General features: G+C 45.6%; 1 protein-coding gene across 5 annotated transcripts in view; it reads left to right on the plus strand.

Moving 5' to 3' along the window:
- LOC119967520 (kelch-like protein 29) overlaps positions 1–12,316 on the plus strand; it is a 499,347-nt gene that overhangs the window by 280,652 nt on the left and 206,379 nt on the right. For all 5 annotated transcript variants that reach the window (XM_038800186.1, XM_038800188.1, XM_038800191.1 and 2 more), the window contains one exon: positions 1,718–1,865. In XM_038800186.1, coding sequence (XP_038656114.1) covers positions 1,718–1,865 — 148 coding nt within the window. The remainder of the gene's footprint in view (positions 1–1,717; positions 1,866–12,316) is intronic.

Here is a 12,316-nt window from a genome sequence, read left to right on the forward strand (position 1 = left end):
TCTCTCCCCTCCCTCCCTCCCCTCCCTCCTCTCCCACCACTCCTCCCTCTCTCCCCTCCCTCTCCTCCCCCTCCCTCCCTCCCTCCCTCCCGCTCTCCCCCTCCCTCCCACCCTCCCTCCCTCCCTCCCTCTCAACTCCGCAAACCCCCCCCCCCCAACAAACGCCGGGTCTTTCTCCTCTCCCCCCCCCCCCCAAATGCCGGGTCTCTCCCTTCTCCCCCCCCCCCCCCCTCCCCAATGCCGGGACACTCTTCTCCCCCCCCTCCCCAATGCCGGGTCGCTTTTCTCCCCCCCCCCCCCCCCCAATGCCGGGTCGCTCTTTCCCCCCCCCCCCCCTCCCAATGCCGGGTCGCTCTTGGGCGTCACGTCGGTCCGCGGAGAATTTCGGCCATGGTTCCAAATTGGTTCACATCTCAGACTTTTGAGTTGAGGTAGATTCTAGACCCATTTTGGAGATTGAAGGTTCACCTGGTTTACAATACAAATGGATATCCATTGTAGCAATTGTGTAGCAATCCAGTGTTCTGAATGGCAAATGAGGTTGCCCTTTATAAATATATGATAAGATTCTGGGCACTTTGCCAACTCCTGCCAAACTCTCGTTTTGTTCATTTTTCACCTATCTTTTTTGTCATCGCTCAACCCTTAGCTTGATTCTGATCTAGTTTCTGGCAAATATTGCCGTAGTGACTCAAATCATGAAAAACTGCATTGAATAATTTAAACTTCTCTGGCTCAATCTATACACAAGTAGTTCCAGAAATTCTCCGAATAAAAATCACACAGCAGCATTTTACCTGTGTTTTAGTTCAGTACCTACAGTACATTTTGTGATTTTTCTGTAAATAACTTTGATGCACGATGCTTCCTGCATGTTCTTTGTCACTGACGAGATCGCACTGCCATTTATTAGTATGTCTTCTGTATCTAGAATATATATACCAGAAAGATAATTGAAGACAAGATAATTTAAAACTGAAGTACAATGTTATTACTTCTGTATTTTGTTTAGTAACCTCTGGCTTTTTTAAATAAAATATATTATGGGACGTTTATCACAACAGTGTTAAAATGCATTCAAAAATGTTTACCACTGCTCATCTACATTTTTGTTTGGTATGAAGGGGACTTATGGCATAGTAAAAATATTTATCTTCACCAATGATTCCCTGCTGAGTTCAACCTATTTTACTTTGCTGACTCCCTCAAAATCCATCTGCTGAGTTCATTACACGCTTGGGACTGCACTGTAGTTGTTAGTGTAGAAAATGTATTCTGGAAATTTCCAGGTCATCTCATTTTTTCCTTTACAGAATAAAAATCTTAAGAATTGGCTTGTAACTCAGGCTTTTGTTGGCAAAAAAAGAGTTTTAACAATATCAAATGTTGGATTTAAGTTGTGTAGCTCAGCCTTCAGAAAATCGGAGACTGTGAAGAGGTAATCAAAGAACACAGTGGACTCAATAGTTCTAAAAAGATCACCTTGCCAAAGGACAAATGAAATTCATTTTGGCATTCCATTTATTGATGTGGAATAGCATATACAGAAAGTATTAATTCTGAAGTAAAATATTTGAATAGATCAGAGTATAGAATGGGTTTTGAAATATATTGTCAAGTATTTCCAAAGAGAGTCGACACACAAGGATGGTTTTGTGTGGCGAATATCATCATACACAATGTCTAAATGCATGTATTTTTGTCTTCCCAAATGTAGCCTTCAAGCATTTCTAAGATTGACAGTCAGACACAAGGACAAATGCTCAGTAAAAGTGTGAGGTGGGGCCAAACTCCTATCAATCAATCAACTCCCTGGGACACCGATGAACCTCCATCCAAGCAAATGAGAGAAATAGAAAATGCTGGTATGTGTTTTTTCTTTGCTAAGACCCAGGAGGAAGCACAAATTCCTCTCTTTTTAATAATGAAGTAAATGAGTGGATCTCTCAAGTGTATGAAACAATAAACAGATCTTGCGTTGATTAAATAGAAAAGCTGCAGGATTGAGACCATTTTAATCAAAGCACTGTGTTCTTTATTGCCATAACATTCTGAGCAAGAAAATGGCTGAGGATGTTCCATTCAAAGGTTGTATAAAATAATCAATGCTGGAGGTTTCAATTCAGTGATTAGGCAATAGTCCGAATTAAACATTACCATCAATGGGAGGGATCTTCTGAAAAGTTGCCATTAACGTAAATAGGAATTATTTGGGTGCTGATCAGTTACACCCCTTTACATTGGATCTTTTTCCAAGATACTGGCAATCTTCATCGCCACAATTTATGGCAACTAGACAGTAAACACACAATGTGGGCAGGAGTTCCCAATCGTTTTTCAATGTATTTCATGGGAAATAAGCCAAACCATCTCAAATCTTCCTGGTTCCCCAGCGTCACATTTAGGGGTACCCAATGATGTGCTGGGGAATCCCTCCAGCACATTCCCATGAAGCGGTTTACATGGAAATTGTCCAGAAGCATTAACATCCTCTGGACAATTGCACTGGGCTGAGACCCAGCTGACAGAAGGAATTTAAGTTGCTAACTTCGGATGCCAATTTTATCCCGATAGTTGCTCTACGATAGTTCAAAGGAAAAAAATCACTTTTAACTCTATTTAAACTTCCAGACCGAGCCTCACGTGGGACATCCCCAACATACGCAAACCCCCAGCAGATCCCCCAGGCCCGGCCCACCCTCCCCTCTCGCTCGGACCTGAATACCTACCGCCTGCACCCCATCCAACCTCATGCCGTAAAAAGGGGGCATTTATTTCTTCACTGCCCCAGTTGCTCCATGCAGCTGGGGCAGTCTTCACTAAGGCTAGTGAGGAAGGTTGGGCGAGACAGGAGCTTCTGAATTACAGCGAATGTAAGTCCATCCAGAATGGAAATCCACCAGATATTTCCAGTCTCAGGAAGTTATGGGCCATTGGAATTAGAAGTACAAATTATATCACGTCATTGAAACTTAGGAACAGAGGAAATCATAGCTGGAGTAGGTCATTCAGCCTCTTAAACCTGCTCCACCAGATCAGGGCTGATCTTCTACATCAGTGCAATTTTCCTGCAATGACCAACGTATCTTTGATTTTTTTAAATATTTCTTAAAATTCATCTGTATTGAATATATTCAATGACTTAGCCTCCACATACCTCTCTCTGGTAGAGAATTCAAAGATTCAACACTCTCTGGTTGATGGAAAAAGTGAAGTCGTATGGGGTTCAGGGTGTACTAGCTAGATGGATAAAGAACTGGCTGGGCAACAGGAGACAGAGAGTAGTGGTGGAAGGGAGTGTCTCAAAATGGAGAAGGGTGACTAGTGGTGTCCAACAGGGATCCATGCTCCGACCACTGTTGTTTGTGATCTACATAAATGACCTGGAGGAAGGTATAGGTGGTCTGATTAGCAAGTTTGCAGATGATACTAAAATTGGTGGAGTTGCAGATAGCGAGGAGGACTGTCAGAGAATACAACAAAATATAGATAGATTGGAGAGTTGGGCAGAGAAATGGCAGATGGACTTCAATCCAGGCAAATGCGAGGTGATGCATTTTGGAAGATCAATTTCAAGAGCGGACTATATGGTCAATGGAAGGGTCTTGGGGAAAATTGATGTGCAGAGAGATCTGGGAGTTCAGGTCCATTGTACCCTGAAGGTGGCAACGCAGGTTGATAGAGTGGTCAAGAAGGCATACAGCATGCTTGCCTTCATCGGACAGGGTATTGAGTACAAGAGTTGGCAGGTCATGTTACAGTTGTATAGGACTTTGGTTCGGCCACATTTGGAATACTGCGTGCAGTTCTGGTCGCCACATTACCAGAAGGATGTGGATGCCTTGGAGAGGGTGCAGAGGAGGTTCACCAGGATGTTGCCTGGTATGGAGGGTGCTAGCTATGAAGAAAGGTTGAGTAGATTAGGATTGTTTTCGTTGGAAAGACGGAGGTTGAGGGGGGACCTGATTGAGGTCTACAAAATTATGAGAGGTATGGACAGGGTGGACAGCAACAAGCTTTTCCCAAGAGTGGGGGTATCAGTTACAAGGGGTCATGATTTCAGGGTGAGAGGGGGAAAGTTTAAGGGAGATTTGCGTGGAAAGTTTTTAACGCAGAGGGGGGTGCCTGGAACGCTTTACCAGCGGAGGTGGTAGAGGCGGGCACGATAGCATCATTTAAGAAGCATCTAGACAGGTATATGAATGGGTGGGAACAGAGGGAAGTAGACCTTGGAAAATAGGAGACAGGTTTAGATAAAGGATCTGGATCGGCGCAGGCTGGGAGGGCCAAAGGGCCTGTTCCTGTGCTGTAATTTTCTTTGTTCTTTGTTCTCTGGGTGGAATTCTTTACACTCTGTGCACTTAGTGCTGGCTGATGGGACCAAACCGGCATGCAGCTCTCCAGCTCCACAGCCGAACTTTCTCACCAGATTTTCTGGCACTCCATCAATAGAAAATCTGGAGGACTGGACTTCACCGCCACACTGCTGTGTGGGGACTGATGGAGCTGGTGTTGCCGACTCGGCTCAGATCAGGGTAACGTTGCCCTCGACTGCTTCATGTTTTTAACAACCAGTTGTAAACCTCGCCAGTGTCACATCATGTCACCAAGAGGGGAATTCAACATGTGGGGAGAACATATGGAGGGGAAGCCCTTTTAAGTTTATTTCAATTTATTGTAAATTTATTAAAATGCATTGAAATTATGTTCCCGTCCATTACGTTACCAGCGAAGGGCAGGGAAAATCCGATAGCGGATTCTCCGTTGACTGACGCCGAAATCGCAAAACGTGATTGGCAGAGAATATGTCCCAAGCCAAAATTGGGGCGGACGCTGATTTGACGCCAAATCGCAATTCTCCGTTACCCCGACAGCGGCATTAGTGCGGTCCGAAACACACACAGTAAACAGCGTATGCATGTTATTAGCGGGCTTGACCTGGTATTCTCCGGGGCCTCCGTGATTCTCTGCCTCCGATGGGCTGAGTTCCCAATGGCGTGGTTCAGTTGTGCTTTAAAAATCGTGGTGGATGAGGGAGAGAGAGGAGGTAGGACACGTAAGAATGCGACTGTGGGCTACCGGGTTGACCACTGGCTGGCTGGCTGGAGTGGGTGGGGGAGGGAGGGGGGGATGTAGGGGGGGGTGTCTGCCAGAGCCGGGGCAAGTGGGGGCGGGGATAACGGGAACAGACTACAGACTGAGTGGCCGGGATAATGCCCCACGGGATTGGGGCAGTGTCCAGTCACACTGCCAGCAAGGCAGCTATCTTGCTGCGCACCCAATGACCACCCTGGTTCTGCAGAGTGACACCAGCCATATAGGTGTGTCCCCCCCCCCGCCAGCAGGACAAAACCCACCAGCAACCGACCGAGGGCGATGGCCACAGTAACCCCTAACCCTGGAACCCTGGTGCAGAAGTGTGGGGAGAGGGGAACATGCGGGGGCAGAGCCTGCAGTGCCAACCTGGTTCACTGTGTAACCTGTTGGACCTGGTTTGGCATGGGGGTATGCACCACGCTAACATGTCGGCCTTTCATCCCTGCAGTATTCATTGCAGACAATGGATATTGGAATACAATTAGCATGGTGGCCTTCCTGCTGATCACCACAGCCCGGGGGGCTGCCCTGTTACTGTACGAACATCCAGTACCTGTGAGGCGGCAACTTTGTCCTGGGCCTCGGCCAGTCCCCGCACAGAATGTCCCAGGCCTTGGACATGCCGATCCATAGCCCAAACCGTTGTCTCCTCAATGCCTCCACTGTAAATGCCACCCGTGCGGTGTTTGCCTGGGTGGCATGCATGTTTGGCACCACCATGCAGTTTTTTCTGCTACTGCTGGCCCGTCCGGATGGTGCTGGCCACAACACTCATGGCCTCTGCCATCTGCGCCCAGGCACTGCGAACAGTGGCGGCTGGCAGCCTTCTCCTGGGCCGGGTTACAGGGTCATTCGCCGCTCCTCCACCGCGTCCAAAAGGGTCTCCAGCTCGGCCTCTGTGAACCTTGGAGCTGCCCTCCTCACTGCCATCTTGTTGGTTGGGATGATGTGCCTGCGGGGAGAATTGTTTATATGCGGCTGCAGCTTGTCAGCCTTTGGGTGTCAGTCGCAAAACCGGCGAATCCGGCACCGATTCTCATTAGAATCGATTGTATTCCACGTGGCGCCAGTGGTAGCCCCTTAACGGTAGCGGAATCGGTGCAGGTGCGACGCCAGCTTTTCTGTCGTAAAAGTCCATAGATTCTACTTTGGCGTCAACACTTAGTCTCAGAAACGGAGAATCCCGCCCCATGTCTTTATAATTTACCATCAGCTAATGAAAGCTATTTATTTTTTAATTAATCTATGAAAATCTCATTCATCAATTGAAGGAAATGTTGAGGAAATCTTATCACGTGATATTTAATACACGCTGGTTTATACCAGGAAATGCCTGTCATCCAGCTCTGCTTTCTTTGCATGCATTTATCAAGAATTTAGTCTACATGTGACACATTCTATCACAACTCACCTGACAATTGCAAGCCAATTAATTCTTACAGACATATTATTGGTGAATACTTTTATTTAAAAAAATTAAGAGAAAGTTATTCCATTCCCTTGTGCCAAATATGCCCAACCGCGCAACAAAGGACAAGTCCTAGCTGTCATCCCATGAATCAATCTGGTGAACCTTTGCTCTATCACCTCCAGCGAACTATATCTTTCCTTATTTCACTGAGTCTGCTTCCTGCTGCTGGCATTAACCAAATTCATCCCCATTACCTTTTTAAAGTGACTTCTGTTTTTTTAAATTAATAGTTTGGCCACATTATCTCAAAATGTGTTTTTTCACTTCTCTTATGAACTGAGTCACTCTCTCCTCGTTGAGCATTGCCATCCCATCAAAATCCATCACCCGTTCATCTCCCTTATCCGAAAGGGAAAACTGATTTGAGGATGCAATTTCTTGAGGACTGACAGCTGACATCCGATAACTCAGTATAGACCACAGATTCGACCTTGACCCATGTGGATCTGCAATGTTGCAGTGTCATACCATGTAATGCAATTACCCATCAAAGCATTGCTTTATTGTAAACTTTCTAATGCTGTGAAAATGTAATTTTAGGAGAATTGGGAAGTTTAATTGGTGCAATGGCCGCTGACATGATTAAACTTGAACTTGCAGACCTTACACCACGTTTTGATAGTTTTTGCAAACAGGTTTTATGAATAGGTGGAAAAAGTGTTGCAAAGTGTGATGTCATTGTTCTTAAATACCTGGCCCCAGATTAGACTAATCTATTGAAAATATTTTAGCTTCTGTAATAAATGGTACTTTGAAATGTGATTTGTAGAATAAGAGAAATCCTATCAAAACAATTACAAGAAGAGATACATGACAGCATGTTACTCTGTCTACCCCTTCCTTCTTATGACCTGTGCACCCAGGGATAAATAGTTTAAAAATTCACATTGTAAACAGCACATTAATGTGACATTAAAATGGCACTGCAGTCTTTGGGGTGTATGGAGTTGCACGTTTCTAGGTTCTATATTATAAATATCTTGGATTCCCGAAACACCGACAACAAGGACTTATAACAAAGAGTGGTTTGGTTTATTCACTACTTCATGCTTGTACTCTGCCGGCACTCCCTGCACTCCTGTCACATGACCAGTTTGTCTATATCTTCCCCATTTAGTTGGAACACCCGGTGGTATGAGATGTAACAGCGTGCGCAATAAGAAACCATGTCCGGACCATTTTGTCACACACAGGTTTAATAGGCAACAATGCATAACTATTCACATATACAATAAGGCACATATTAAGCTGTTGCAGCTGGTACAGGCTCATCATATCTCCTTACCACAACCACCACCACCCTTCCCTCCACTCCCCGTTTTGGTTGTAGAAAGATGAGATTCGGAATCCAGTCATCGGCTAGGTGGTAATAAAATCCTGGAAAATTATATTGGACGGTAGCACAGTGGCTAGCACAGTTGCTTCGCAGCTCCAGGGTCCTAGGTTCAATTCCAGACTTGGGTCACTGTCTGCGGGGGTTTCCTCCGGGTGTTCCGGTTTCCTCCCACAGTCTAAAGATGTGCAGGTCAGGTGGATTGGCCATGATAAATTGCCCTTAGTGTCCAAAATGGTTAGGTGGGGTTACTGGGTTGCAGGGATTGGGTGGAGACGTGGGCTTAAGTTGGGTGCTCTTTCCAAGGGCCAGTGCAGACTCGATGGGCCGAATGACCTCCTTTTGCACTGTAAATTCTATGATTTGGTTTTCTCAGGTGCCCTGAGCTTGTGGTTAAGCTGGTTCGTGTTGTCATCTTTCTCAGACTGGTGTCCTCAGTGTGGACAAAGCGCAGCATTCTGTCAGCATATCCTGTGCGTGCAGGGCTCGCCATTCGCCTCGGGAGGAGTCTGCATGTCCACTGGTGTAGGGGACCTGTGTCGTAGGCCACTGGAGTGCTGTGTTATCTGTTTGTGTTGATTCAGATACCTGTAGAAGGTGGCGGCGGCTGCATACATAGTGGGCACTATCTGAGGCTAGTGTGTAACTGTTTGGTTATGGGCTGCTCATGATATGCTTGAGGTCTCGTATGTGTCCAAAGTTATGAATTGGTGACCGATGTCTATCATGAGTCTCTGGGATAACGAGTGTGGTGAAGTGTCTCTTCAGCTTGATGAGGACTGTTACTCATTATGTTTGGCAGGTGGTCAAGCTCAAACAACACAGAATGCGAATCGACTAAGACTGAAGGTTGTTTACCATTGCTTTCAAAGATGCCAGCTGCTGCAAATGACCATTGGAGGTCTGTAAATGCAGCAGTTCTTTTTCTTGGTGTGGCTTGAGTGCATCGCATGTTCACATCTGGAAACTTCCCTTTCCGTGTCAGCATGCAGGGAGCGTCAGCACAGTGATTCCTTGCCCGTGTAACTAGTTACTTTCAACCTAGTGGGCCCCTCATGAAGTTGTTGGGTGTAGTTCCTCTGAAGAGAAGTAGGGATGATAAATCACTGGCGACGCTGTATTATTCGATCCCTGATGACGAAGAATGAGCGGAGTCGTGAGGCAGTTCCTTGAGGACTGTAGCCAATTCCTCGTGATGAAGTAATGCAATTGTCTGCATGTAAGGCATCTTTGAGTTCCTGGAATCCATAGAATCCCAACAGCATAGAAGGAGGCCATTTGGACCATCGAGTCTGCACCAACCATCCGAAAGAGCACCCTCCCTGCCCTATTCCCCACGCATTTATCACGGCCAATCCACCTAATCTACATATCTTTGGACTTTGGGAGAAAGCTGGAGTACCGGAAGGAAACCCATGCAGACACAGGGAGAACATGCAAACTCCATACAGACAGTCACCCAAAGTTGGAATTGAAACCAAGTCTCTGACGCTGTGAAGCAACAGTGCTACCCACCGTGCCATCCAAGAGGACCGCATCTCTGTTTTCATTGTCTTTGTTTTCCTCATGATCTGCTTGGTCTGTAGTGGGTAAGAAGACTCTGGACAGGGCATCAGCCAAGTACAGCTCCTTACCACGTTTGTAACGCTGAGATTGTAACGCTGCAGCCTGAGCATCATTCATTGCACCCGTGTAGATGCAGTGTGGAGCAGTTTTTTTTTAAATAGTTATTTTTGAATATTTGCTGGACGACCACAGATGAAGTCAAGGAATGTTGGACAGGTAAAGACTAAAGCATGGTTTTGTGTATAACGTGTCTCAGTGTCAGTGGCCCTTGAAGCAAAGGTCGGCCCTTTTGGATTCAGACTGTGCCAAGGCTGTGCTGGAGGCGTCAGCTGATATAAATACGGGTGCTCGAACATCAAAGTATTGTAGCACCAGTAGAGCTGCAAGTGCCTGTTTTGAGTCTCTTGAAGACTTTTATGTGATGTTCTTGCCAGCAGCATTCGACATCCTGATGGAGAAGTTGACGCAGAGGTCCTGTGACCTCAATTTAACATGGGATAAATTTAGAAGTTTAATATGTCATACAAGAAAGCACTGTAGGGGTGTGCTTGTCCACGAGAATGACCATCTGGCATATAGTCATTGCCTTGTCTGGAGTCAGTTTTAAACCATCATCTGAGTAAATGGCTCACCTGAGGAACCTGGTTCATCCTCAATCTGCATTTCATAGGATTAAGTTTCAGCTGCATGTTCCTGATTCTGTCGAGGATGAGACAAAGATGTGCATCATGTTTTTGCATAATACAACGCAAACCAGGATGTCATTGTCATTGTAATTTTGAAGGATGGCCTGCAAAGAGTTGTTCCGTGTGCCGCTGGAAGACCACTATGTCAGTGGAGATCCCATAGGGTATACAAAGAAAACAATATCTGCCTACTGGAGAAATGAAAGTGGTTATTTAACATCTAACACAATCTGCCAGAACCTGCATTTTGCATGAAGAATGCTGAAAACCTTAGCATTTTACATGTCTGCTATCACCTGACCCACTGTCTTCAGAGAGTGATGTCATGATTTGTTCAAATGTACTGGATCAATGCATATCCTTCAGTACACACCACCAATGCTGGTGGGGTGTTCCCCCTCCTTCTGCCGTGCCTCCTGTTGGGGTGACGTATTCCGATGGCCTGTGCTGCTCGTTCTCACGCACTCCTACTCTAAAAGGCATGCTCGCACAGTCATTCTTGCATATACTCTTAATGCATGCACACTCTCACCGATATGCATGTACTGATGTTCATACACTCACTTTTCCATACATGCATTGGGCGCCTTTCCACTGACGTAGGTTTGCTAGGAGAGTGGGGGGGAGTGCATTGCCTCGGCAGCTGGTGGCTTTGTTCCTTTGTTTTTTGCCTTGGTTTTTGTCCTTGGTGTACGGTTGGAGACTTTGTTGTCTTCCTACCTGAATGCTCATAGCATTTGTAACAAAGTTGATGAATTAACGGCACAAATCATCGCGAATGAATATGACTTGATAGCCATTACGGAGACATGGTTGCAGGATGGTCACGACTGGGAGTTAAATATCCAGGGGTACCAGATGTTTCGGAGGGATAGACAGGTATGTAAGGGAGGTGGAGTCGCACTAATAATCAAGGACGACATTAGGGTGGCATTGAGGGATGATATAGGTTCTATGGAGAATGGAGGTTGAATCCATTTGGGTAGAAATTAGAAATTCTAAGAAGAAAAAGACACTGATAGGCAGAGTCTATAGGCCACCAAATAATAGCATCACACTGGGACGGGCAGTAAATGAAGAGATAACTAATGCCTGTGAAAAGGGTACAGCAGTTATCATGGGAGATTTTAATCTGCATATAGATTGGTCAAATCAGCTCGGTCAGGGTAGCCTTGAAGAGGAGTTCATTGAATGTATCCGGGATAGTTTTCTGGAATAATATGTAATGGAACCAACGAGAGAGCAAGCTATCCTAGATCTGGTCCTGTGTAATGAGGCAGGAATAATTAATGACCTCATCGTTAGGGATCCTCTTGGGAGGAGTGATCACAGCATGGTTGAATTTAGTATACAGATGGAGAGTGTGATGATAGAATCCAATACCAGGGTCCTATGCTTGAACAAAGGGGACTACGATAGAATGAGGAAGGACCTCGCTAAAGTAGACTGGAAACAAATATTTTATGGTAGGACAGTTGAGGAGCAGTGGAGTACTTTCAAAGAAATCTTTCATAGTGCTCAACAAAAGTATATTCCAGTGAGAAGGAAGAATTGTAAGAAAAGAGGTAATCTACCATGGGTGTCTAAGGAGATACATGAGGCTGTCAAATTGAAAGAGAAGGCTTACAAAGTGGCCAAGATCAGCGGGAAACTAGAAGATTGGGAAAACTTTAAAGGTCAGCAGAAAGCCACGAAAAGAGCCATAAAGAAAAGTAAGATAGAACACAAGAAAAAACTAGCACAGAATATAAGGACAGATAGCAAAAGTTTTTATAATTATATAAAACTAAAAAGAGTGGCTAAAGTAAACATTGGTCCGTTAGAGGATGAGAGTGGCCATTTAGTTATGGGATATGATGAAATGGCAGAGGCATTGAACAAATATTTTGTATCGGTCTTCACAGTGGAGGACATTAATAATATCATCATAGAATTTACAGTGCAGAAGGAGGCCATTTGGCCCATCGAGACCGCACAGGCTCCTGGAAAGAGCACCCCACCCAAGGCTAACACCTCCACCCTATCCCCATAACCCAGCAACCCTACCCAACACTAAGGGCAATTTTGGACACTAAGGGCAATTTATCATGGTCAATCCACCTAACCTGCACATCGTTGGACTGTGGGAGGAAACCGGAGCACCCGGAGGAAACCCACGCACAC

Source organism: Scyliorhinus canicula, chromosome 6, assembly GCF_902713615.1.
Source record: "Scyliorhinus canicula chromosome 6, sScyCan1.1, whole genome shotgun sequence".
NCBI lineage: Eukaryota > Metazoa > Chordata > Chondrichthyes > Carcharhiniformes > Scyliorhinidae > Scyliorhinus > Scyliorhinus canicula.